Below are 25,270 nucleotides of genomic sequence, written 5' to 3' on the forward strand. Positions count from 1 at the left end.
CCCCCATGCAATCATCTCAATAGCTCATAATGTAAAATGGCAGCCTGCTCTCAGGCCGTTCTCCTGACCGTATAGATATACATCGTAATTCTATAACAAGCACATTTGCTCTTTCTAGGAGTATACATTTCTGGAAATATGATAGATAAATATTGAACGACAAGGCTAATTTTGAACATTATGGTCTGGGTAGTCTCTGAATTGTCGTTGAAAATCAGCATACCCTGCAGAATCAGAAACCCATGTCTCCTCATGACCTGTGTGATGCTGGAGGTTGCCCAAACCGTATGAATAGACCAGTAGTCTGGTTGGTTTGCACACTTATCCAATGTTGGGCACATTTTTTGGTGTAGTTTCCTTTAGAAAGTCTTCATCCATAAGAAGATGGTAGTCAGTAGGCAAAAGCAGCTCACCTTTAAATGGAAAAAAGATTGTAAAAACTGTCTGTAGAGGCAGCCCTCTCCTTTATATCTTGAATCTAGAACAAGAAAAAAAACTCACTTTTCATTGCTTAAGCAATATCTCTGATAAAATTAGCAAACTACTGAGACCGTCTGAGCTGGATAATGTAAGTAAAAAAAAAACGGATCACAGAAATGTCGAGCTCTGTAAAAGGTGTATGCACCGTTCTAGCCACCATCACTGCTCTCAGCAAGCACAGCTTCAAGTGCATTTTTGTGTTTACTTTAGGGAGAAACTTTATGAACAACAGAAGTTGAGGGAATTAAACACTAGCCTTCTATTATCATGACAACCCTTCTTCCTTGTCCTGGCTGATGACGATAGCTGAAAATCGTGCAGCAAATATGTCATTCACATCACCAAGTAAAGCATCTGGTTTGTTTTGCTCCTATAGAACTGTGTGCATCACACTGTGCTTATAGCCCCTCCCATGCTCATGACGGAGCCGCTCCGTTATGAGGATCGGCTGAGCTGTGCTCATGACGGAGCGGTTCGTCATGGCCCTGCCTGCGAGGCGCGTTTTATTAAGCGGGCGGGGCCATGACGGAACCGCTCCGTCATGAGCACAGCGCAACCGCGGCTCGTGACGGAGCGGCTCCGTCACGAGCATGCGAGCGCTGCTCGGGCCCCCCCCTCCCTAGCGCTGCGCGGAATTCCTGCCGCAGGGAAGGGGTTAAATTCCTGATATATTTTGAAATATTTGTAATATTCATTTACAGGCTATTTCTTTAAATGTTATGTGTTAGAGAAAAATGACTGACATCTTCAGACAGCTCACTTGACAAAACCTCGAACTCTAGTAAGAGAGAGAAAAATAAACCCAATTTTATGGACTGGTGCTTTATGTACCCTTTTTGTGTTTTTGTAATTGTCCTTTGATTACACGCAACTTATCAATGTATTCTACACATTTGCAGATACTGTTTCATATTTTTTTTATTGTTTTTGTATTTCCGATGTTATAAAATGTCATCAGCATGTGTTGTCCCTAATGTTTGACATGAATTGAATGTTGTTGCAGTTACGGAATAACCTAGAAAAATTGTTAAATCAATCACAAGAGCATATGAATTTATTCCATTGGCTCCTTTCTTGATTAAACTTTAAATAGTAGCGACTGGATACTTCCAAGTATATAATTATTAGTGGTCTATTCCAGTTAGCTTAGGACCCAAGCCTTCCTTAGGTTACCCATCTCATTATAGGCAGCAGACATTTTCAGTTCCAGGAGATGATGAAACGCAGAAGGCATGTATTTTGTTTTAATCCCCATCCCCAGTTTAACACCTTGCGTGCTGGCATCGGCCGTTGGCCGACAGCAGCACTACCTCCCTAGTGCCGCCAACGGCCGACGCAGCTCCGCCCACTCTTCAGTAAGCCCGCACCGCGGCGGGAAACTGCTGCGGTTAAGGTGATAATGACCTTATGTGGTTACAATGGAGATTCTTGGAAGTGTTTTGGGAAAGTAATTCACCCACAGTATAGAGATCTATTCTCCACCTAAACAATCCTTAGACAGTTAGGCATGTGGAGTTATCCACGGTGTGACAATGCCACTGCCCATGTACTTGGAGGTTATCTGCCTCCGCTCTCTATTTTTGCATGGTTCCTAGTACCATCCACACAATGGTGGCATTCCAAATGTGAATGAACTCAACTAACACTACTATGTATCGTTTTGAAAACGTTTACATTTCAAATTGATATGCTACTTTCTTTGTCAGTAACTAAGTTTTGTTACACTAACCACTAAGGTTTGTTTTACCTGCAGTAGTTAAATAGGTTGGATGTAAATTAACATAAAAGATTCCTACCATCTTCCATGCTTGAAATTGAATAATTTTAAGTGGAATATCGTCTTCATGCCCAAGGACGTAAACAACAAGATATTTCTTTTGTTTTTTCCACAGCATATTCCACTGTTGCCGTTGACTGGGATTCTGAAAACAAGAAGCTTTACTTTGATGATCAGGAGGCAGAGGTTAGTATTTCTGTTGTTCACAGAACAAACAGTCCTTTACATTTGTACAGGCTCCATTTGGGGCGCAGTTCTAAACTTATGTTGAACAGCGCGTTCAAAGGGAACATTGTAAACATAGCGGCACCATTTGTTTAATAGAACAAATCGCCCAAGCAGTTTTATCAGTAAGAAGGAGAGCGAAGCAAATGTAAAGGACTGTTTTATTATTAATGAGAAAAATAACATGGAGTGCGTGGCTGGCAATAGACATTGGATAATTGAGGTACACTCACTTGTTATCTTATTTGAAATGTGCATGATAACTTCTGCCAGCACTTCAGTGTAGCAAATACAACAGTGACATTTATTTTTGAAGAAAGCGGCACTCACACTGCTATTTACCGATTGGAGAATAAATGACATTTAAAACTGTAGAATTACGTAAATGCAATTCTTTGTTCAAACACAGGTGTTTGCATAGAAAGAAAAATGTACCTTTAAAAAGTTGCAAGTTTGGGAAAACGGCAGTAACAATTCTGTTTGGACACAATTGGCAACACCTGTGGGAAGCATTTATATTTTGTAAAATGTGTGTGTTTTTGTGAGGTTGACAAAGGCTGCGAGGATAGCCGAAACGCGCTCTTGTTTATTTCTATTGAAATGAATGCTGACAGTTATTAAACAGGATAATCCACATTGAACGTCAGTGCGGGCTACTTTTGAATATGGAGAGGAGGTGTTAGAATAATTACAGAGGCTGGCGTGGTATCCGCTTCTCACCTGCACCACCAGCGATCAGGATGCTAGCCACAAAGCCACAACAAGGAGTGTATATATATATATATATATATATATATATTCGTGTTTCTCTAGGAAATGCATTTTTTTTAGTTTGCCTATATCTTTGGCACTGTTTGATGAAACTCCATGGGGCGAACAGATTACATGGTGAGATTTGATTGGCTGCAACGACATCAACCAGAATCTGGCGGCAACCATCTTGGGACTCGACACTCCGCCCAGAGTCCTAGAAAAAAGTAAAACATATATATATATATATATATATATATATATATATATATATATATATATATGTATATATATATATATATGTGAAGGGACTGTACAACACTGCAATATCTGCCACTTTACTGCACGCCACTACACTGTATGCCAATCTACTGTACAATACTCCACTGTATGTAACTCCACTCTATGCTATTCCATTGTATGGCCCTCCATTGTACTCAACTGCACTATACACCAGTGCACTCTACGAAAATCCACTGTAATATATTACACTTTATAACACAAAATTGTGCCCACTCTTCTAAAACCCACTCTGGTGTAAGTTACAACACTCTACACTTATACAGCTAATCCTATTCCACTGTACGACACTCCACTATATGCCACAGTACTTTACGTCTTTAGACTTAATGCCACTACACTGAACATTATTCCACTCAACACTACTCCACTATACGCTACTGCACACCAGCCCACAATATGCTACTCCACTATATGCCGCTTCACTGTACCTTCTTAAACTCTACAACGCTCCAGTGTCCACTACTTCGCTGTGCGGAACTCAACTGTACGCCGCTCCAATCACCTCAACTCCACTGTACACTATTTGACTTTATGCTACTACACTACTCCACTCTACGGAAGTTCATTTTACACTGCTTAAATGAATGCCACTCCTCTGTATATCACTGCACTCTGCCACTCTAGTCTACGGTATTCCACTTTACGCCTCACCACTTAACCGCACTCCCCTGTACACCACTGCAGTATATGCTATTTTACTTAGCGACTTTCCAAAATATGACCCTACGCTGTACAAACCTGCAGTCTGTGCCACTCTACTGTACGCCATTACACTGTAACCCAGTACACTTTATAATATTGAGGGTACGTAACTCCACTGTACCACACTGCACTGTATGCTATGCTCAATACCACACAAGTGCACGCTACTCCAATTTGTCACTTTACTATACGCCGCTCCACTGTACGACACTCTATCCGACTTGTCTCTACACAACTCCACTGTATTCAACTTCACTCTGCTGCATGCTATTCCAGTGTAACACACTCCATTTAATTACACTCCACTGGCAAACAGTAAACTACGTTGTTATGTTATGTTATGTTATGTTATAGCGCTCTTGTATAGCGCACGGCTACTCAAAAAGAGTGTCCCGGCGCTTTCCACCTGCAGCTCAGAATAAAAATAACACAACACAGTAGAAAAATAAGAAAAAGAAAAAGAACTGAAACTGAAACAATAAGAACAGCCTAAAGATTAAAAAGCCAAGTCTTCAGGCTTTTCCTGAACTGGAACAAATTGGCAGTGCTGCGCAGCGAAAGAGGAAGCGAGTTCCACAGCTGTGGAGCTTTGCAGCTGAAAGAGCGTCCTCCCATACGGGCCTTCCTCACCCGAGGGACCACCGCTTTGTAAAGGGATTCCGAGCGCAAGGAGCGGACTGGTCGATAGAAGGCCAGTCTCCGCCGCAGGTATCCGGCCCCTGATCCAAACAGGGCTTTATGCATCAGACTAAGAGACGCACTAGCACTGAGCGGCACTAGTGTCACAAAGGGCACTGATTATTCGTGTGCTGGATCAGCCAGCAAATTTCAATCAGGAAAGTATTCCAAGTTCAAAGTTCCTTTTCATTACAGTATTTTATTCATACTTCAGTCGAGATATTCATTAGTCCATAATCAGTATTCATTTACTTTTTACTACAGTTCATGGGTTCCCAACCATCCACTAGTTCCAATGCATTTCGGCCCACTGGCCTTCGTCTGGGAAATCTCTGAAACAAGGAGTGGTATCTGTCACTATATACACTTTAACAACAATAGGTAAATCATTTACATTTACAATTGACTAGCAACATTGATTTCACGAACATGCATTTTTTGGTGCAACCATTTAAAACAACCCGTGTCTACATACTCATTCAGTGTTGTAATCCGTGGTCAAAGCCATAAGTACACTAATTAAGTTCGAACCGGTAATTCAGTGCAGGGAACCTAAAAGGTTAGTGTCTTGCTTAACAAAAACGCATTGCTTAGCTGCCGTATGTAACAATACTCATTTAGGGTAATATCATTAAAAGAAGTTCACGTGTCTTTTAAAGGAGCTCAAATCCGTTAAGCATAATGCGGCATGGTTATTCAAATCACAGTTCCCAAAACGCTATTGTTTCATGCACGCTCGGACGCTCTAAATGAAGGCTTTGTGTTCTAAGATTAAAGCGCTATGCGATATCACGAGCGAACTAGCAGCAGTATTATCTTACCGGTTGTACGGGAACGTAGTTTCTCTAGGCGCTGCACCCGAAGCTATCAGCGCGGTGCTAAGTTGGCGTGTGACGTGTGTGGGTTGTACTCAAGTGTTTTAAAGGCGCGCCTGCATTTGTTAAAGGGCCAGTACAAAATTTGTGATAATTTCAAAACGATACTAGCATTTCGCTATTAAACGATATGTATGGATAATCTACCATGGAAACAGAAATACATAAACATGATGATAGAATCATTACAAGCTTATAAGTAGCAACCAAATTCAGTTCTTTCATTAATCCCCTGTGGGCGCAGAGTCTGTAAGTGAAATATCCAATAGTTTTCACGTTTTAACAAAGTCTTTTTGTTGTCTCTCTCCTCATCTTTTTCCACAATTTCCAGTATGCATGCTCTGATCTGATTAATCTGGTGGTTTTGTTCAATGAAGTGGTTAGCAACCGCTGATTTGGCTGCTTTTGTTCTTATATTACTTTTATGGTCAGTCAATCTTGTTTTCAATTTGCGTTCAGTTTGTCCCACATATGCTTTACCACATGGGCATTTTAACATATAGATGACATTCTTCGTGTCACAAGTTCCATTAACCATTAGTCTGATTTTGTTACCCCGCATTGGGTGTGTAATGGTGTTACCCTCCATAATGTTATTGCAGTTGCTGCAGTTTCTGCAAGGGATGGTACCTTTGAAAATAATAGGTTGTTTAGTGGGAGTCGATTTTTTTATGATTTCACCAAGGTTCTTCGCTCTGGTAAATGCAAAGATGGCTTCATCCTGAAAGATGTTGTTGAAGTCTAATTCTGTTTTGAGCAAACGCCAATGTTTTTTGATAATTTTCTTGAATTGTGGAGTGATTGTGGAGTATTTGCTCACACATGTAATTTTGGTGGTTTCTTTACTAGTTTTGGATGTGAGTAGGGACTGTCTATTCTTTGCTGTGGCTCTTTTGTGAGCGTCCTCCAATATTTCATCCGGATATCCTCTTTTTCTGAATTTGTTAATCATGCTGATAGCTTGTGACTTAGATTCCTTTGGGTCTGAGACAATTCTTTGTACGCGGAGTAGTTGAGAGTATGGAAGGTGTTGCTTGAGAGGTGTGGGGTGGAAGCTTTGGTAGGCCAGGAGGTTATTGCGATCCGTCGCCTTGGTGTATAGAGTGGTTTCAAAATTGTCACCTGTTTTAGAAATTGTTACATCCAGGTAGTTGATATGTGTGTCACTTATATTGTAAGTGAACTGGATTCTGGGATCAATCAAGTTCAACTGGTGGATGTTCGTGCTGAGTTGGTCTTGTGTATCTTTCCAAAGGATAAAGATGTCGTCTATAAATCGCAAGTATAGACGTAGCCCTTGTTGCCATTGTATGTTCTGTAAAATGTGTTTATTTTCATATTGATGCATGAAAATATTCGCGTATGCTGGGGCTGCTGGATTTCCCATGGCGGTGCCAGACTTTTGTAGGAACCATTTGTCTTCCCATTTAAAGAAACTATGCATTAACGTGAAATTGAGTAGCTCAAGTAAGAATATTTTCATGTTTTCATCATATTCCATCTCTAGTAAAGCAGCTTCCACGGCCTCGATCCCCAAAGTATGGGGTATGGAGGTGTACAGTGCTTGTACATCAATTGTACACATGAGTATCTTTTCATTCGGTTCCAATTTCACGTTGGCCAACTTGTTTAGGAAGTCTGTAGTGTCCTTAATGAAGGAGTTCATTGTGATGACATAAGGTTGGAGATATTTATCTAGCAGTTTCCCAATCGGTTCCTGTATACTACCACATGTTGATACTATAGGGCGACAAGGTGGGTGCAAGGGGTCCTTGTGGATCTTGGGTGTGAGGTAAAATTTAGGTGTCTTAGGGTGATTCATGGTAAGGTATTTTTTCATTTTATCATCCACGCATCCTTTGTTGATACCTTCTGTGATGATGTTTTGTAATACTGCTTGGATGTCCTTGGTGGGGTTTGTGTGTAGTTCCATATAGGTGTTCTCATCATTTAAATGCACCTGGGCTTGTGACATGTAGTACTCTTTATTCATGATGACCAGAGCGCCACCCTTGTCCGCTCTCTGACAGATGATGTGAGGATTAGATGCTATATTTTTTAAAGTAGCCAGTTCTTTTTGAGTGAGGTTTTTACTTTTTGTTCTTTTGCGGTAATTGATCTTACTGAGGTCTTGTTTAACCAGTTGTTCGAATAAGTCCAAGGTTTTATGGCTAATTGGGGCCATGTAGGTACTGGTGGTGGTGAGACCTTTCAATGAATCTTCCTTGCTTGGTTGTTGGTCCTGTTGTTCACCTATTACATTGGTAAAAAAATGACGCAATCTGAGTTTTCTCATCAACTTGAAGAAACTTATATTGACTTCTAGATGGTTCGTGTTAGTGGTAGGTACAAATGATGTGCCCTTTTGTAAAGTATTCATCTGTATTTTACTTAGGTGGATATCGGAAATGTTGATAACTAGGTTGTCCTGGTCTTCTTTTTGTCTTTCTTGGACATCGTTTGTCTGGTTTGTGGAGGCTCCTTCTCCTTCGTTTGTTCTGTGCTTTCGTCTTGACCTCCTCGGTCGTCCCCTTCGCTGGGGCCTTCTCCTAAAAAAGGCTGAGCTGCAGTGCTTGTGGGAGCTGTGGTAGGTGCTCTTGAGGGTCTTTTACCAGCTGTGTCGGAGGTGCCATCTGTGTCCGAAGATGAAGTATCAGTCTGTTGGGTATATGGGCGGTTTTGTCTCCTTTTGGCATACACTTCTGCCCAGCTATATACTTCATTTAATTTATAGTCGATGGTGTCTCGACGATATTTCCTTAATTTTCTTTCATTGACCTCCTCAGTGTGTTTTGCCAATTGGGTCTTCGTTTCCTCTAGTATTTGTTCAAGCTCTTCTGTTGTCATCATTTTACTTAGTTCTTCCTTTACTGTTGTTATCTCATTTTCAAGTTCCTCCAATATTTGAGACAGTTCTTCAACTATTAACAGGATAAGATCCAAGGAACATTTATTCAAGATGGCATACCATTTGTCTGTGAATTTTTTCGAATTTTTACATAATGATGGCTTTAATAAAATTCTCAGTCCCCTCGGGATTCTAGATGCTTTATGGTATCTGACCATGGTGCTCGCGTGGAGTCGTTGATTAATGATCTTACGTGACAGGTACAACAGTTGTTTCATTTGTTGATCCTTGGATTTGGTTGTGGTGTATGTAATTGTTTCCTCATGGATGAGTGAATATATTTTTGCAGACTCCTCATTTGTGTATGCGAAAGTATCAGCTTTTGTCTCCGTGAGTCTTGTAATTTCATCGTATTGCATTTTGATCATATGCGTGCTCCAACTATGTGGCAGGAGTGAGATCTATGATTTAGATTATAGTTGTGCACAGCTTTGTATTAGGTTGTAGATTAAGGCGTGAATCGTGCACCTTTGTATACTCCCCGCTTTGGAGTATTACTATGAACTAAGAGACGCACTAGCACTGAGCGGCACTAGTGTCACAAAGGGCACTGATTATTCGTGTGCTGGATCAGCCAGCAAATTTCAATCAGGAAAGTATTCCAAGTTCAAAGTTCCTTTTCATTACAGTATTTTATTCATACTTCAGTCGAGATATTCATTAGTCCATAATCAGTATTCATTTACTTTTTACTACAGTTCATGGGTTCCCAACCATCCACTAGTTCCAATGCATTTCGGCCCACTGGCCTTCGTCTGGGAAATCTCTGAAACAAGGAGTGGTATCTGTCACTATATACACTTTAACAACAATAGGTAAATCATTTACATTTACAATTGACTAGCAACATTGATTTCACGAACATGCATTTTTTGGTGCAACCATTTAAAACAACCCGTGTCTACATACTCATTCAGTGTTGTAATCCGTGGTCAAAGCCATAAGTACACTAATTAAGTTCGAACCGGTAATTCAGTGCAGGGAACCTAAAAGGTTAGTGTCATGCTTAACAAAAACGCATTGCTTAGCTGCCGTATGTAACAATACTCATTTAGGGTAATATCATTAAAAGAAGTTCACGTGTCTTTTAAAGGAGCTCAAATCCGTTAAGCATAATGCGGCATGGTTATTCAAATCACAGTTCCCAAAACGCTATTGTTTCATGCACGCTCGGACGCTCTAAATGAAGGCTTTGTGTTCTAAGATTAAAGCGCTATGCGATATCACGAGCGAACTAGCAGCAGTATTATCTTACCGGTTGTACGGGAACGTAGTTTCTCTAGGCGCTGCACCCGAAGCTATCAGCGCGGTGCTAAGTTGGCGTGTGACGTGTGTGGGTTGTACTCAAGTGTTTTAAAGGCGCGCCTGCATTTGTTAAAGGGCCAGTACAAAATTTGTGATAATTTCAAAACGATACTAGCATTTCGCTATTAAACGATATGTATGGATAATCTACCATGGAAACAGAAATACATAAACATGATGATAGAATCATTACAAGCTTATAAGTAGCAACCAAATTCAGTTCTTTCATTAATCCCCTGTGGGCGCAGAGTCTGTAAGTGAAATATCCAATAGTTTTCACGTTTTAACAAAGTCTTTTTGTTGTCTCTCTCCTCATCTTTTTCCACAATTTCCAGTATGCATGCTCTGATCTGATTAATCTGGTGGTTTTGTTCAATGAAGTGGTTAGCAACCGCTGATTTGGCTGCTTTTGTTCTTATATTACTTTTATGGTCAGTCAATCTTGTTTTCAATTTGCGTTCAGTTTGTCCCACATATGCTTTACCACATGGGCATTTTAACATATAGATGACATTCTTCGTGTCACAAGTTCCATTAACCATTAGTCTGATTTTGTTACCCCGCATTGGGTGTGTAATGGTGTTACCCTCCATAATGTTATTGCAGTTGCTGCAGTTTCTGCAAGGGATGGTACCTTTGAAAATAATAGGTTGTTTAGTGGGAGTCGATTTTTTTATGATTTCACCAAGGTTCTTCGCTCTGGTAAATGCAAAGATGGGTTCATCCTGAAAGATGTTGCATGCATGTTCGTGAAATCAATGTTGCTAGTCAATTGTAAATGTAAATGATTTACCTATTGTTGTTAAAGTGTATATAGTGACAGATACCACTCCTTGTTTCAGAGATTTCCCAGACGAAGGCCAGTGGGCCGAATTGCATTGGAACTAGTGGATGGTTGGGAACCCATGAACTGTAGTAAAAAGTAAATAAATACTGATTATGGACTAATGAATATCTCGACTGAAGTATGAATAAAATACTGTAATGAAAAGGAACTTTGAACTTGGAATACTTTCCTGATTGAAATTTGCTGGCTGATCCAGCACACGAATAATCAGTGCCCTTTGTGACACTAGTGCCGCTCAGTGCTAGTGCGTCTCTTAGTTCATAGTAATACTCCAAAGCGGGGAGTATACAAAGGTGCACGATTCACGCCTTAATCTACAACCTAATACAAAGCTGTGCACAACTATAATCTAAATCTTTATGCATCAGAGTCAGGGACTTAAACTGGATCCGCTTCCGGATAGGCAGCCAGTGTAATGCCTGTAGCAGCCCGGAAGCTCGGGCTCGTCTACGCAAGCCAAAGATAGCCCGGGCGGCAGAGTTCTGTACCACCTGTAGGCGCTGAACTAGGTAATCAGGGAGGCCAAGGAAGAGGGCATTAGCATAGTCTAGCCTAGAGCCGACGAGAGCCTGCACAGTAATACGCCTGTGCTCCTCAGACAGCAGGGGCAGGAATTTACGGAGCATTTTTAAAATTCCATAACAGGTGCCCGCCAGACCCAGAATGTGTTTGCAGCGACAGCTGGTTGTCCAGCTTGACACCCAGATTTTTAGCCACCAACGAAGACTGTGCAGGAGGGCTCATGTCGGACGGCCACCAATGCTGCCACTCCGGATCGACAACGCAACCAAAAAACAGAACCTCTGACTTGCTAGAATTGGCCCTTAGACTGTTCCGTTGGAACCAGTCAAAGACCAATGTAAGACAGTCCCGAATTCTTCCTCCATCGAACTCCTGGTCTTTCCCGCAAGTGAAGAGGAGTTGCGTGTCGTCGGCGTAGGAGACGATCTGGGCCCCATATGCTTCCACCAAGGCCGCCAAAGGGGACATAAAGATGTTAAATAACGTGGGGCTCAACACAGAACCCTGTGGAACCCCAACTCCCAATGGCGGCATCTCGGCAGAGCTCTGGGAAACCCAGACCGTCTGGCGGCGGCCTTCAAGGAAGGAAGTAAACCACCTGAGCGCCGTCCCCCTAAGGCCGATGTCATAAAGCCTCGCTAAGAGCGCCTTATGGGGGACGGTGTCGAAGACCGCCGATAGATCTAACATGACCAGCATGGCCCTCCCGCCGACATCCAGAGTCTCCCTGATGATCTCAGTGACCTCTAACAATGCCGTTTCCGTACTAAAGTTAGGACGGAAACCGGATTGGGATGGGTGGAGCAGATTGTTAGCTTCCAAAAAGCGCGACAGGACACCGTGGACGTGTTTTTCCGTGATCTTCGTGAGGGCCGGAAGAAGTGAAATTGGCCTATAATTGGCCAGAGCCTCGGCGTCAAGACCTGGTTTCTTAAGGAGGGGGATCACCATCGCTCTTTTCCTAGAGCTAGGGACCCTCCCCTCCCTCAAAGAGGCGTTGAGGATGGGATTAACCAGCGGGTTCACCACCTCCGCCATCCCAGCCAAAAATTTGGCGGGACAGGGGTCGAGTGGCGAGCCAGATTTCAGATTGGCCAGCAGCTGCCTGGACACATCGCTGGAAACAGCAGGAAAATCAGACAGCACCGCCGCCGGTATGTGCGGAAGTTCGCACCCAGCCCCGGTGACGCCGCTTCCATCCTCCGGTCCTTCCACAAAGGAGGCCTGAATCGCCTTGATCTTATTAGTAAAGAAGCCGGCAAGATCCCCTGCCCACGTGTCCGAAGAAACCAAAGGGGGCGATTGGGAACTAGGGGTCGTGAACTCCTTCACAATTGTGAAGATCTCCTTGCAGGAGTTCGCGGATGCCTCGATCCTCCTAGCCAAATAGTCCCTCTTAGCTCCCAGAATGTCCTGATGGTAGGCCTTCACCGCCGCCTTATAGGCGAGTTTAGCCTCCCCATCATAAAGACGGCGCCAGGCCCTCTCGGCCACCTTACATTGGCTGCGAGCCGCACGAAGAGCCTCGGTAAACCACGGTGCAGATTGCCGTGCCACCGTGGATCGGGGGGCTGCCTTGGGGGCCAGATCGTCCAGCCTGTCAATGAGCCACAGCTGCAGAGCCTCATTTTTGCTATCCAGATCGCCCGAAAGATGGCATGGGTGGTCCAGAAGCGCCTGTTCCAGCATGTCAGGTGTCACTTTGTGCAGCGCTCTCGAGGCCGGTCTAGACAAGACCGAGGCACTGTTATCTGGCCGCGCACTCTCCAGTACCGAAAATCTGATCAGCCTGTGATCGGACCAGAGCACCGGCAGGGTGTCAACCTCCACAAGAGGGACAGACGAAAACACCTGATCCAGGGTATGCCCCTTCTCATGAGTTGGCCCCGACACGAACGGTATAAGACCCAGTGGAGATGTAATATCCAACAGTTTAACCGCATCCGGGTCGTCCGCTACGTCAAGGTGGAAGTTGAAATCCCCGGCCATGACGCAGTGCTGTGAGGTCAGCACCAACTCAGAGACAGCTGTCTGCAGATCTTCCAGGAAGGAACCCAAAGGGCCCGGTGGCCTATAAACCAACAACCCCTTCAGAGCCTGGCCCGGGGACAGTCTGAGCGTGAAGGCGAGTGACTCAGCGCTCCCGATGGAATTGAGGGGAAGAACTGAGCAGGAAACGCTCTTTTTCACCACTACCGCCACTCCCCCTCCTCTACCCTTCGCTCTATCCTGCCGGAAGATATTATACGCCGGAGGAATGGCTGAGAAGACATCCGGGTTGGAAGCCTCTCCCAACCAGGTTTCGGTGAGTAGTAGGCAAAGGGGATTTTCTCTAACAAGATCGTAAATATGTAGGGCATGGCAACCTACCGACCTCGTATTCAACAGCAAACAAAGATGCTGTGCGCCAGCCGTTGCAGGACGAGGAACATTGGCATGGGTCCAGGAAGGCGTCCAGCCACAACCCGGACAACAGCGTTTACCCTTAAATCGCCCCGGGAAAACGGAACGGCAGGAGCTAGAGTTGCCCCGCATATCCCGCAACGTCGCAGAGGAGTAACAAATCATCTCAGCCAGAGTGGCGCCGCCCCGTCGCCTCCGGGACGCTGACGGGCGCAGACGGGCAGGACTCCGGCACGACTCAGGCTAAGCGAAGGCGTCCACCTGCGCGTCACGCTGCGCGTGAGGGAGCGACTTTAAATAGGCGCTCCAATCAGCCCTGAGCGTGCGAGTCCGCTCCAAGATGGCGGCCGCCGCTGGCTGAGGTGTCCCAAGCAAAGATGGCGCCCAAAATGACCCCCAGGACCCGGACCCACCGAAATGGTGGTGCTTTTCAGGCAGAGAATGCCGTTTTTTAAATGCAGGTAAGGGGAGAGAGGGGCGCAGGCTTCAAACAAGCAGGCTAAAAGCAGGGGTAAAATAGAACAGAAAAACGAACCCAAATACAAAACCAGGAAGCATTAAAATACTCTGCGCTAGTAACAGCGCGAGTGCAGCGATGTGGTAGATGGTCTGACCAGCACCGCGCTAAGGCCCGCCTTAAATAGGCGCTCCAATCAGCCCTGAGCGTGCGAGTCCGCTCCAAGATGGCGGCCGCCGCTGGCTGAGGTGTCCCAAACAAAGATGGCGCCCAAAATGACCCCCAGGACCCGGACCCACCGAAATGGTGGTGCTTTTCAGGCAGAGAATGCCGTTTTTTAAATGCAGGTAAGGGGAGAGAGGGGCGCAGGCTTCAAACAAGCAGGCTAAAAGCAGGGGTAAAATAGAACAGAAAAACGAACCCAAATACAAAACCAGGAAGCATTAAAATACTCTGCGCTACTAACAGCGCGAGTGCAGCGATGTGGTAGATGGTCTGACCAGCACCGCGCTAAGGCCCGCCTTAAATAGGCGCTCCAATCAGCCCTGAGCGTGCGAGTCCGCTCCAAGATGGCGGCCGCCGCTGGCTGAGGTGTCCCAAACAAAGATGGCGCCCAAAATGACCCCCAGGACCCGGACCCACCGAAATGGTGGTGCTTTTCAGGCAGAGAATGCCGTTTTTTAAATGCAGGTAAGGGGAGAGAGGGGTGCAGGCTTCAAACAAGCAGGCTAAAAGCAGGGGTACAATAGAACAGAAAAACGAACCCAAATACAAAACCAGGAAGCATTAAAATACTCTGCGCTAGTAACAGCGCGAGTGCAGCGATGTGGTAGATGGTCTGACCAGCACCGCGCTAAGGCCCGCCTTAAATAGGCGCTCCAATCAGCCCTGAGCGTGCGAGTCCGCTCCAAGATGGCGGCCGCCGCTGGCTGAGGTGTCCCAAACAAAGATGGCGCCCAAAATGACCCCCAGGACCCGGACCCACCGAAATGGTGGTGCTTTTCAGGCAGAGAATGCCGTTTTTTAAATGCAGGTAAGGGGAGAGAGGGGCGCAGGCTTCAAACAAGCAGGCTAAAAGCAGGGGTAAAATAGAACAGAAAAACGAACCCAAATACAAAACCAGGAAGCATTAAAATACTCTGCGCTAGTAACAGCGCGAGTGCAGCGATGTGGTAGATGGTCTGACCAGCACCGCGCTAAGGCCCGCCTTAAATAGGCGCTCCAATCAGCCCTGAGCGTGCGAGTCCGCTCCAAGATGGCGGCCGCCGCTGGCTGAGGTGTCCCAAACAAAGATGGCGCCCAAAATGACCCCCAGGACCCGGACCCACCGAAATGGTGGTGCTTTTCAGGCAGAGAATGCCGTTTTTTAAATGCAGGTAAGGGGAGAGAGGGGCGCAGGCTTCAAACAAGCAGGCTAAAAGCAGGGGTAAAATAAAACAGAAAAACGAACCCAAATACAAAACCAGGAAGCATTAAAATACTCTGCGCTAGTAACAGCGCGAGTGCAGCGATGTGGTAGATGGTCTGACCAGCACCGCGCTAAGGCCCGCCTTACGTATATTTTTTTAAATCAATAATATAAAATCCATTGCAATTCCCCCCCCCAAAAAACAAAGGTTAAAGATAAGTTCTAGTTAGGAAAACTTTGTTTGGTATAGAAACCCAACTTAAACTACACAGACATTAGCCATATAAAAGTTATACTTATCTATTTCAAGCTAACCATTTCACTTTAAGCTTATTAATCGCACTGGTTTATGTATCTTACCTTATGCACTGCGCCTGATTTTTATTCTGCTTAGGTATCTTGGAAACAATATTTGCACTTCATGCTGTAACTGCTCACTCAGAAAGGCATAAAGGGGTTGTACTAGAGTACCTGTGTTGGCGCTTCTTAATTGGAAAGTTTTTGCGATTTCAGCGTCTGCTCCCCGGTCCACCACAGCGTCTGCTGATTGAGTGGAGGGAGCGCGACGCATTATTTTTCCCACTTCCGGTGGGATAGTCTCGGCCGCCATTTTGGAGTAAGAGATGGTCTAGTCTATAAGTCAACTTACTATAAATGGAGGGATAAACGTGGAAGCGCAGCGGGCGCGCCAAAGGGAAGCCCGTCTGGGCCCGTCAGCGCCCAAGACGCGACCAGCGCCCGTTACTCTGCCCGTTTTAAATTAGGTAGGACGTTTTCAGCTAGACACCTCTTAGAGTTAAACCTTAAGAGTGACTGCGGACACCACATGGATGTGGACAGCATCATGGGTCCGATATCATGCTATGGATGTAAAACTCTCATACCTTTCTGGGGTAAGAAAAAGGGAACAGATGAAGTAAAAGGAGAGGGTCTTCAGAGGCACATTAGGGGAGGCTTGATAAATGTACGATCATTAGGCCTACATGCCCTAGATGTCAGGGAGCTGATTATGGACAACGACCTAGACTTCTTATGCGTAACGGAATCCTGGCTAAAAGAGGACTCTAATCCGGACATTGTAGCTGCTCTGCCACCAGACTTTATAATATGCAGGGTGGATAGAGAAAGTGGGTCAGGGGGAGGACTAGCCATCCTACATAAGAAGACTCTGCTATGGATAGTCTTCTCGCTTCCTGGTCTTGAAGGAGCTGAACATATGGGCTTCTGTTACGCTATTAATAATACCTTCTCCTTTTCTGGGACACTAGTGTACCGTCCTCCAGGTAACAGTAAGGTTTTCCTGGACTCACTTGGCGATGCACTTAGTGAGGCTATGCTCAGGTATGCTAACTTCACGCTACTTGGCAATGTTAATCTTCACCTGGAAAGGATGCGGTAGCCCAGGGGTTACATCCTTTGTGGAGATAATTAATTTGTTGGGCATGGAGCAAATGGTTCAGGGGCCAACACATAGGGCAGTGCATACCCTGGACGCGGTCTGCACTAACCTCAGCCCACTCCAGATAGGAAAGCCATCCCCACAGATTTGGTCGGAATATAGTTTTATTCCATTAAATAACCCGATCCATGTTAAGGATGACCGAGTAAGGAAGACAACGCTAGGGCCACCTAGGAAGGAGTGGCAGCGCCTACTTACAAATAACTCATTGCAAACAGGGGCAGATGACAAGGTTCCAACTCTCACTGGGGTACCTGGGGAGGACACTCGGCGGTTCCATGATTGGATGTCATCGATAGGGGAGGAATTGCTTCCAGCTGGCCGCCCGGCTGGATCAAGTAAAAGGAAACCCCATAGGGATCCTTGGTTCTTGAAAGAATTAGAAGGACTAAACCTGCAATCTAAACAGTTGGAACGCAGATGGAGAAAGGGATACGTAGAATCTAATAGTCTGATTTTTTTTAAATTTAGGAAAAGTTACCACGCAGCTATTAAATCAGCTAAAAAGTTATATTTCCATAGTCAAATAACGATGGCAAAATTCAATCAAAAAGAGATTTTTACTATCGTAAAATCATTCATTGATCCTAAGGGGGTACACGTAGAAATGTCCCCCTCCCAAAAGCTATGTGAAGATATAGCAATCTATTTTGATGAAAAAATGAAGGACATACAAAAGAACTTTGTGAATAACGACCAGTTGGAGCCTTCTGGGGTACAGGGGTCTATAAACAGTGATGGTAGTTTTGGCCTCCAAGCCTTTGACCAGCTACTCTCTCCCAGACTAAAGAGGTAGTTTTGGCGTGTAAATCGGGATCGCCTCTGGGTGCCTGGCCTCGGATGCTATTACATCATATCATTGACATTGTTAACCCAGTGATTAATGATATTGTGAACTCCTCTCTAGCTACAGGGACGGTGCCAGATGAATGGAAATTCGCTATAGTAAAACCCTTGAAGAAAAAGCCTAACATAGACTCCTCAAATCTTACAAACTATAGGCCCATATCTTTACTACCCATTTTAGGGAAAATCTCAGAGAAGATCGTGTATAAGGAGCTTTCTAAGTACCTAGAGTCAGCACAGATTCTTCATCCCCGTCAATCCGGTTTTTGACCAAAATATTCAACAGAGTCTGCCTTACTTGAAATATCAGATACTATCAAATTCATCCTGGATGAGGGCAAGTGAGCAGTCTTGATCCTTTTAGACCTGTCAGCAGCGTTTGATTCTATTTCACACAAAATTCTGCTAGCCAGATTGAGATTGTGTGGTATTTCATATCACGCACTGACATGGATTACATCCTTCCTGACAAATAGGACACAATCGATCTCGTTGGGACCTTTCTTGTCAGCAGTACAAGTTCTCCAGTATTAGGGTGACTTTCATAGATTCACATGCTTGAATATTCCCCATCGTCGCAGTGGGAGTCCCACGGTAAATAAAATAGCAATAACATACTCATAAAACGTATATGTAAAAACAGAACATATGAAATATACATTAGAAAAAAGTCAGTAAATGCCCAGACATAATTCCTACATAGGAATACATGGAAAGAGAAAAAACACTTGTAGCCTATTCCTGTCATTATGCTGGTCCAAACTGTAGCCAATCAGGCGCCAGCAGCCCTCCAGAACCTTCTCCTCAGAGCTCAATACCTCAGATTTTCTACCGCTCATCGTGTGAAGGGAATCTCCCTGAGCTCTGCTCAGTTTTCAACTTTTCTTCAGGTTTTACCTGTGATTTCAGCATGTCCAAGTAAGAAGTCTTTATTTAGACCTTGCTCTTCTTGTGGAAAGCTACGCCTTTACTCTGAAGATCCGCACAGTGAGTGTATTTACTGTCTTTACCCTGACCATGAGGTGGGTAAATGTAAATTCTGTAGAACTTTTTCTACAAAAACCCTTAAGGACAGGGAAGGCCGTCTCCTCCTGTGGCTTAAGAGACTTAAGGACAAGGATAATTTACTTTCTGATGCTGAAAGTCTAATGTCTGGTACTTCTCAAGCAGCATCTAAACGTAGTAGTGTGCAGGACTTGCCCTCTCCATTCGTTAAAAAGAAGAAAATGTCTCTTCCTATGGCTCCTGCGGTATCTTAATCACCTCCTACTACTTCCACGCCCACGAGACCTGGCTCTCGGGAGTCTGCTGCATCTTCACTTCATGTTTCTGTGAAAAAACATGTTTCTTCGTCGACGGGAGCGTCGACGTTCGTCCCGACGACGAATTCTGCCGTCTCCGGCTCGGCGACTGTGTCGACGACATCTGCTGCAGGATCGTCGACGGCTGTCTCATTGACGTCCTCGTCGACAAAGGTATCCCTCAGTTTAAAGACTGTGTCATCTACCATACCCATTGCTTCGTCGTCGAAGAAGAAAACTCTACCGTCGACGGCCAAATCTTCGACGAAAAATTCTCAAGAAGTCAACTTCGTCGACGGCCCCGTCGACGAGTACACCGTCTACGACCACTCCATCGACGTGGACGAAGAAGTAGTCTTCGTCGTCGACCCAGTCACCGAAAGCTCCGTCGACGGCGGCTTTACCGTCGACGGCGGTACCGTCGACGACGGATTCCTCAAGTTTGGTTCCGTCGACGCCTATGTCATCGTCGGCTCAGTCGACGACATCTTCTACTTTTGCCTCTCTGCCTTTGCTGCCACGGTCGTCCACTAGGTCTGCCACCGTCGACCCACTTCACCAGCGTTGCAGGGTGCCTGTTGACAAGCTTTCCATCACCAGTGATCCTCAGCCTGCCTCGCCCTTGCTTGCCATGGATTCGGAGCTGGTCTCTGAAGAAGATGTACATGCGTCCTTTAGGGCGCACGCAGTCCATCGGACTTGGTCATCAAGTGCCAGGATTATGGTGAGGATGATGAGGACCAATATTTCCAACAGGAGGAAGCACCTATTCAAGTTCCTACTGCGACTTTGCCTCTATCGCTCATCACCAATCTCCAGCATATGTTGGACGACTATAATAGGCGTTTTCCGCCATCTCCACAGATGTCGACAGTACCTTCTACTCTTGCGCCTGTTGAAGTTCCTGTTTCAACTTCACTGTCAACTCTGCCAACTCCTGCTCCTCAAGTACAGACGTCAGTCCGAATACACACTACAGTGTATGCTGATGACAAAGATGAGATTCCACCAGACCGCGATGATGGACCGGTTCGTGATGATGACGATGATATGGCGGATTGGGATGAATACCAAATTCACACCGTCCGCCTTCCCCCCCCCCCCCCCCCCCCCCCCCCCCCCCCTCCGGTTACTCCAGGAGATTCTTCTCCGGTGGACATTGCTAGTTTCCATCAGCTGATGGATAGGGCGGCTCAACGCTTCAAGTTACCACAAGTCCAAAGGGAAGAGGATTGCTCCGTCTATGATTTCAAAAATCAACTATTCAAGCGAGTCCATATGGTTCCCAATATAGATTTTATTTAGAGTGAAGGGGTGAAGTTAATGCAGACGCCAAATTCCCTACGGGCGCAGATGCCCCATCTGGAAAAGAAATATAAGGCGCCCGTCTGATCTCCAGCATGCCTTATTGCGCAGATTCTGTGGTTGCCCAGGCTGCTCAGCGTCGTTCTTGTAACCCTGCATCTCCCGTTACTGCTCCACCGGATCAAGAAGGTAGTCGCCTTGACGCTATAGGCCGCAAGTTTTCTACAATGGCCTCAACAACAGTAAGTGCGGCTAATGCCTTGGGCAATTTAGGGCGCTAGACCGCCAGATATGGTCAGACATGTCTGCTTTCGTAGCCCTGGTTCCGGATGCTTCCAAGGCGGAAGCCTTAAAACTCCTCCAAGAAGGAGAGAGAACATCAGAGGAGATTATAGACTGTGCTGTTGATATTGCCTGTACTGGTTTCCGGCAGCTCGCTGGAGCGGCTGTTCTACGCACGCAGGCAGGGTTGGTTGCGTTGCACATCCTTTCGCAAGGAGGTGCAAGCGAAGATCCTGGATATTCCGTATGACGGGGAGTCGCTTTTTGGAGCACATGTTGATGAGGCATTACAATCCATCAAGAAAGACACTGACACTGCTTGTTCTTTAAGGACCTTACAATTTCGGAAACAGTCTTTTCGTGGTGCACGCGGACGCGGCACCTCTTATACTTTTGGAGGAGGAAACAATCAATATCGCTCCTACAACCAAGGCAACCAGCGCTACTCAAACAACCAACAGCAGTCTTCGAAATCCTACAGGGGGAAATCTTCTTACAGGGGATCTGCCCCCAAAAGACAATGACTTGCCTTTTCCCCCAAGAGTTAGAGGTCGAATCTCCCTGTTCTTTTCCCAATGGTCCTCCATCCCTTCGGACCGTTGGGTTTTGGACATTGTAGAGAAGGGCCATGCTCTAGAGTTCATCAAACTCCCTCCTCCCCCTCCACCATCGGGCCCACCACCAGCCCACATCAGGGAACTTTCCATCAAGTTCATCTTATGATAAAGAAGGGTGCCGTCAAAGTGGTTCCCAAATCTCAAAGGGGAAGGGGATTCTATTCCCGTTTTTTCCTTATACTCATGAAGACAGGGGATTGGCGGCCGATATTGGATTTGCGGGCACTCAACAAGTATCTCCAGAGCCAATCCTTCTGCATGCTGACACTGGTGGAGATTGTGAGAAGTTGGCCTGATATGCAGTGCTCACTATTCTAGTGATCACTATGTATCAGTCCAAACAACCCTTATTGATGATTGGTTGTAAGTCAACCTTATAGACCAGCTATCCTAGTAGCATGGACAAGAGCAGTCTTTAGGCTAAACTCTAGAGGGCGTGTTAAGCCAGCTGTTATACCATCACATATACCCCTTGAACACCAAGTGAAAGGACACCACACAAGTTGTTATGAAAATAAAAGGATATTTATTTATAACAAGTCTACCCTGATCTCTTTATGAGTCAGGGAGCTAAGCACACAACAAAACTCTTAAGAAAATACTTTAAGTCACACAATTTACACAAATGCCCGAGGGGCACGAAAAACCATATACTACAAAAGTGGAATGCGAAATACTAGCAGGTAAGTAACTCGATCCAGAGGCTTTAGGATCGCTAGGACTACACTACAGAACCTTCAGGTTAGGAGCAGGAGGCCTAGGGAGATTGGGTGCACTCTCACGCGGGATGCGGGACAAAGTCTATGGATGCTAGATTTCGTAAAGTTAGTGTTATCGGACGAATCCGACTAGTTAGGCTGAAAACGAAAAAGGATCTGGACACTTGGATAGTGAACCTACGTTGGAGCACCGAAATGCTCAAGTTACCTAGCCCAGGGGCTGCGGCTGCATAGGGTTCAAAAGACGTCTGGATTCCTTGTTACAGTCTATGGAGCCTGAAAGAAGAAGTTGCTGGCAGGCGACCAGTGATGAAGTTCGATGCGACCCAAGCCTGGATCGGAGTTGAAGATGACCTGAAAGCAGAGGGGACTCAGTTCTTGATCACTAGCCAGTGATCAGATGGGCACCAGGATGGCACCGGATGAAGTCACCTCGACCAGGTGAGTGGGCGACGCTGGGCTCTGCAGTCTCTCGGACCAGGAGGCGTTGTCGGCGACCAGGATGGAGGTGCGAGCTGTCCCACGAAGGTGTCTGCTGTCGGCGCTGCTGAAACCAGGATTGGAGCAACAAGCCTTGGCAAAGTCAAGCCCACGCGGTGGACTCAAGATGGCGTCTGGAGTGGACCAGGAGTGTCCGGGGTGCTCCTCTGTTGGAGGGGAGCAAGGGCCAGTTTGGAGCAACCAGACCAGCGATGGAAGTGTCGTGGTTAGTCGTCAGGAGGGCCACAAGCCAGCAGGCAAGTAGCCGGACAACGCGGTGAGCAGCAAAGAGCAGAAGGGCCCCACGCAAATCTCGTGGATGCTGGGGGGCTGGACTTCGGTGCTGGGGCTGCTCAGGGTTAGGGCTTCTCAAACCCCAAAGCACTCACTCGAGGATCCCTCGGCGGTCGTGCTTGATAATCGTCGTGCCGCCTTGAAGATGGCCGGTCCCTCGGTCTCGTCACACCCACGAATCTCAGCTGAGCTGATGATGTAGGTAGAGGTCAGAGGTGCCAGGGAAGCCGGGTCTCGTCGCTTGATCCGGAGGATGGACTTACAGCAAACCGCATGCGCTTAGATGGTGCCCACTGGTGCAGGGTGGCTACTCCTTAGCCACAAGTGAGAGTCTTCAGAAAGGTTCAAGAGTTCTTTCGTGGAAAGTCGTCAAGATTCCGAATTATCTAATTTGGGAAGGGGGCCCGCTCCTACCTTTATTCTAAAAAAAGGGGCTGGCACGCGACTAGGTCCTGCCCATGGGTGGGACCAGGAGGGGGGTGGTTACACCCCTCTCCCTTGTCCAGACTTTCCCCAGCTCAGGGGCCGGTGTGCCCCTGGAACTGGTTTAAGCCGGCATATGCACAGTGAGCACCGGGGTGCCACTTGCAGTCACCTTCCTCTCAGCCCTGCCTACCTGGGATACACAAACCCCGTCTGGGATGGTGCTAGCACCGCCCCTGACAGGAAACCCTTTGTCCAAGCTCTCCTCGCTGGACGGACTCCCAGCAGCAGGAGGTCAGACTTGTGTTTGTGGTGGCAGCATCCATTTTGTGATGCTGAGGCTCGAGTTAGCTTTAACCGGGGTTCACAGTTACATACATGTAGTGTCCCTCTAGAAGGGTGGAATGCTAACCCCGTCGCCAGAATTGGCGAGGGGTTAGTATTCCAATTCGTATGAAACCTTACTCGACATGTTTTGATAAAGCGATACCAAAGTTGGCAAATAACCGCAAGGATTATAATGCACTTAAGAGTATATGGTACGCATTATCATGGAACAGCTATTAGGACTTGGTTCCGCAAGCTGCAGACGGGCTCAGCTCATGCCAGAGCACCATCTCACATGATTCCAAGCACTCTGCCTTCAGGATTGTTAAGGCCTGCCATAGGAGTGACTGATAGGAATACATGTGTCCATTTTAGGGTTAGATATAGGGATACTATATCTAAAGCAAAGGGTGATTACACCACCTTGCCCCAGCTGTCGTGCAGCCAGTTGTGTCAGATTTGGATGGCCAGCCAGGGGTGGCATAATACATGCTGCAGCCCCTGGTAGGCCCTGGGTACACCTATGCCCTGGGTACCTAAGGTACACTGTACAGGGACTGATAAGGTGACTCAGTATCCAATTAGATATGTACCTAAGGTACATGGAATCCATTTTACAGAGAGAGCAGTGGGCCTGGGGCCCTGAATAGCAGGGTCCCAGGTCAACTAAGTTGAAAAACCAGCAAAACACCAAGCAAAAAGTTGGGGGTAACCATAGTCAGATATCCACCTTCCTACAGAGATCTTACACCTTCTCTCCATGGGAGACTTCATGACTACCATCGACCTCCAAGACGCCTACTTCCATGTCCCTATTCTTCCGCAGCATCGGAAGTGCTTGCGTTTCCGTGTGGGACTAAGAGACTCCAGTTCAGAGTGCTGCCTTTTGGCCTACGCTCCACCCCTCGCGTCTTCACGAAGGTGTTGGCTCCTGTGGTAGCTTACCTGCGTCTCCAGGGCATCCAAATGTTTCCATACCTGGACGATTGTCTCCTAAAGTCACAGTCTCGCACTCAGTCAGCTACTTCAGGACACGCGCCTTTGTCAGGAGGTGTTTCGCTCCCTCGGCCTTTCCATAAACGCCGACCAGTCCCAATTAGATCCAGCTCCCTGCAGGAATTTTCTAGGAGCAACGTTGGACACTACTCTTGCAAAAGCATTTGTGTCTCAGGAGCGTCAACAAAAGATTCTTCGCTTAGTGTCCCTCCTTCCGGCAAAACAGTCAGTTTGTGTCCGACTCTTGAAGTCCTTTCTGGGAATGGCGTCATCGTGCATTTCATTGATCCCAAATTACAGACTACGGACACGCCCCATTCAGGAAGAATTGGACCGACAGTGGCGCCAAGTCACCGGTTCCTTCAATGACATAGTCAGTCAGTGTAACTGCTCGCATGAGGGCAGCTCTCAAATGGCGGGCACAGCCATCCAACCTTGCGGCAGGAACTTCGTTCCTTTCCACCACTCCAGAACTTACTCTTACAACGGACGCTTCATTAGAAGGATGGGGTGCACACCTTCAAGGCCTGTCCATGAAGGACAAGTGGACTCTGCCTCAGCCAGCCTGGCACATCAACAGG

At 46.3% G+C, this 25,270-nt stretch overlaps 1 protein-coding gene across 1 annotated transcript in view; it reads left to right on the forward strand.

Annotated features, from left to right (window-relative positions):
* Positions 1-25,270, forward strand: part of USP4 (ubiquitin specific peptidase 4) — an 824,148-nt gene that overhangs the window by 643,075 nt on the left and 155,803 nt on the right. The window contains exon 17 of the mRNA XM_086938769.1: positions 2,373-2,443. Coding sequence (XP_086794895.1) covers positions 2,373-2,443 — 71 coding nt within the window. The remainder of the gene's footprint in view (positions 1-2,372; positions 2,444-25,270) is intronic.

This window comes from Lissotriton vulgaris, chromosome 9 (genome assembly GCF_964263255.1).
Source record: "Lissotriton vulgaris chromosome 9, aLisVul1.2, whole genome shotgun sequence".
NCBI lineage: Eukaryota > Metazoa > Chordata > Amphibia > Caudata > Salamandridae > Lissotriton > Lissotriton vulgaris.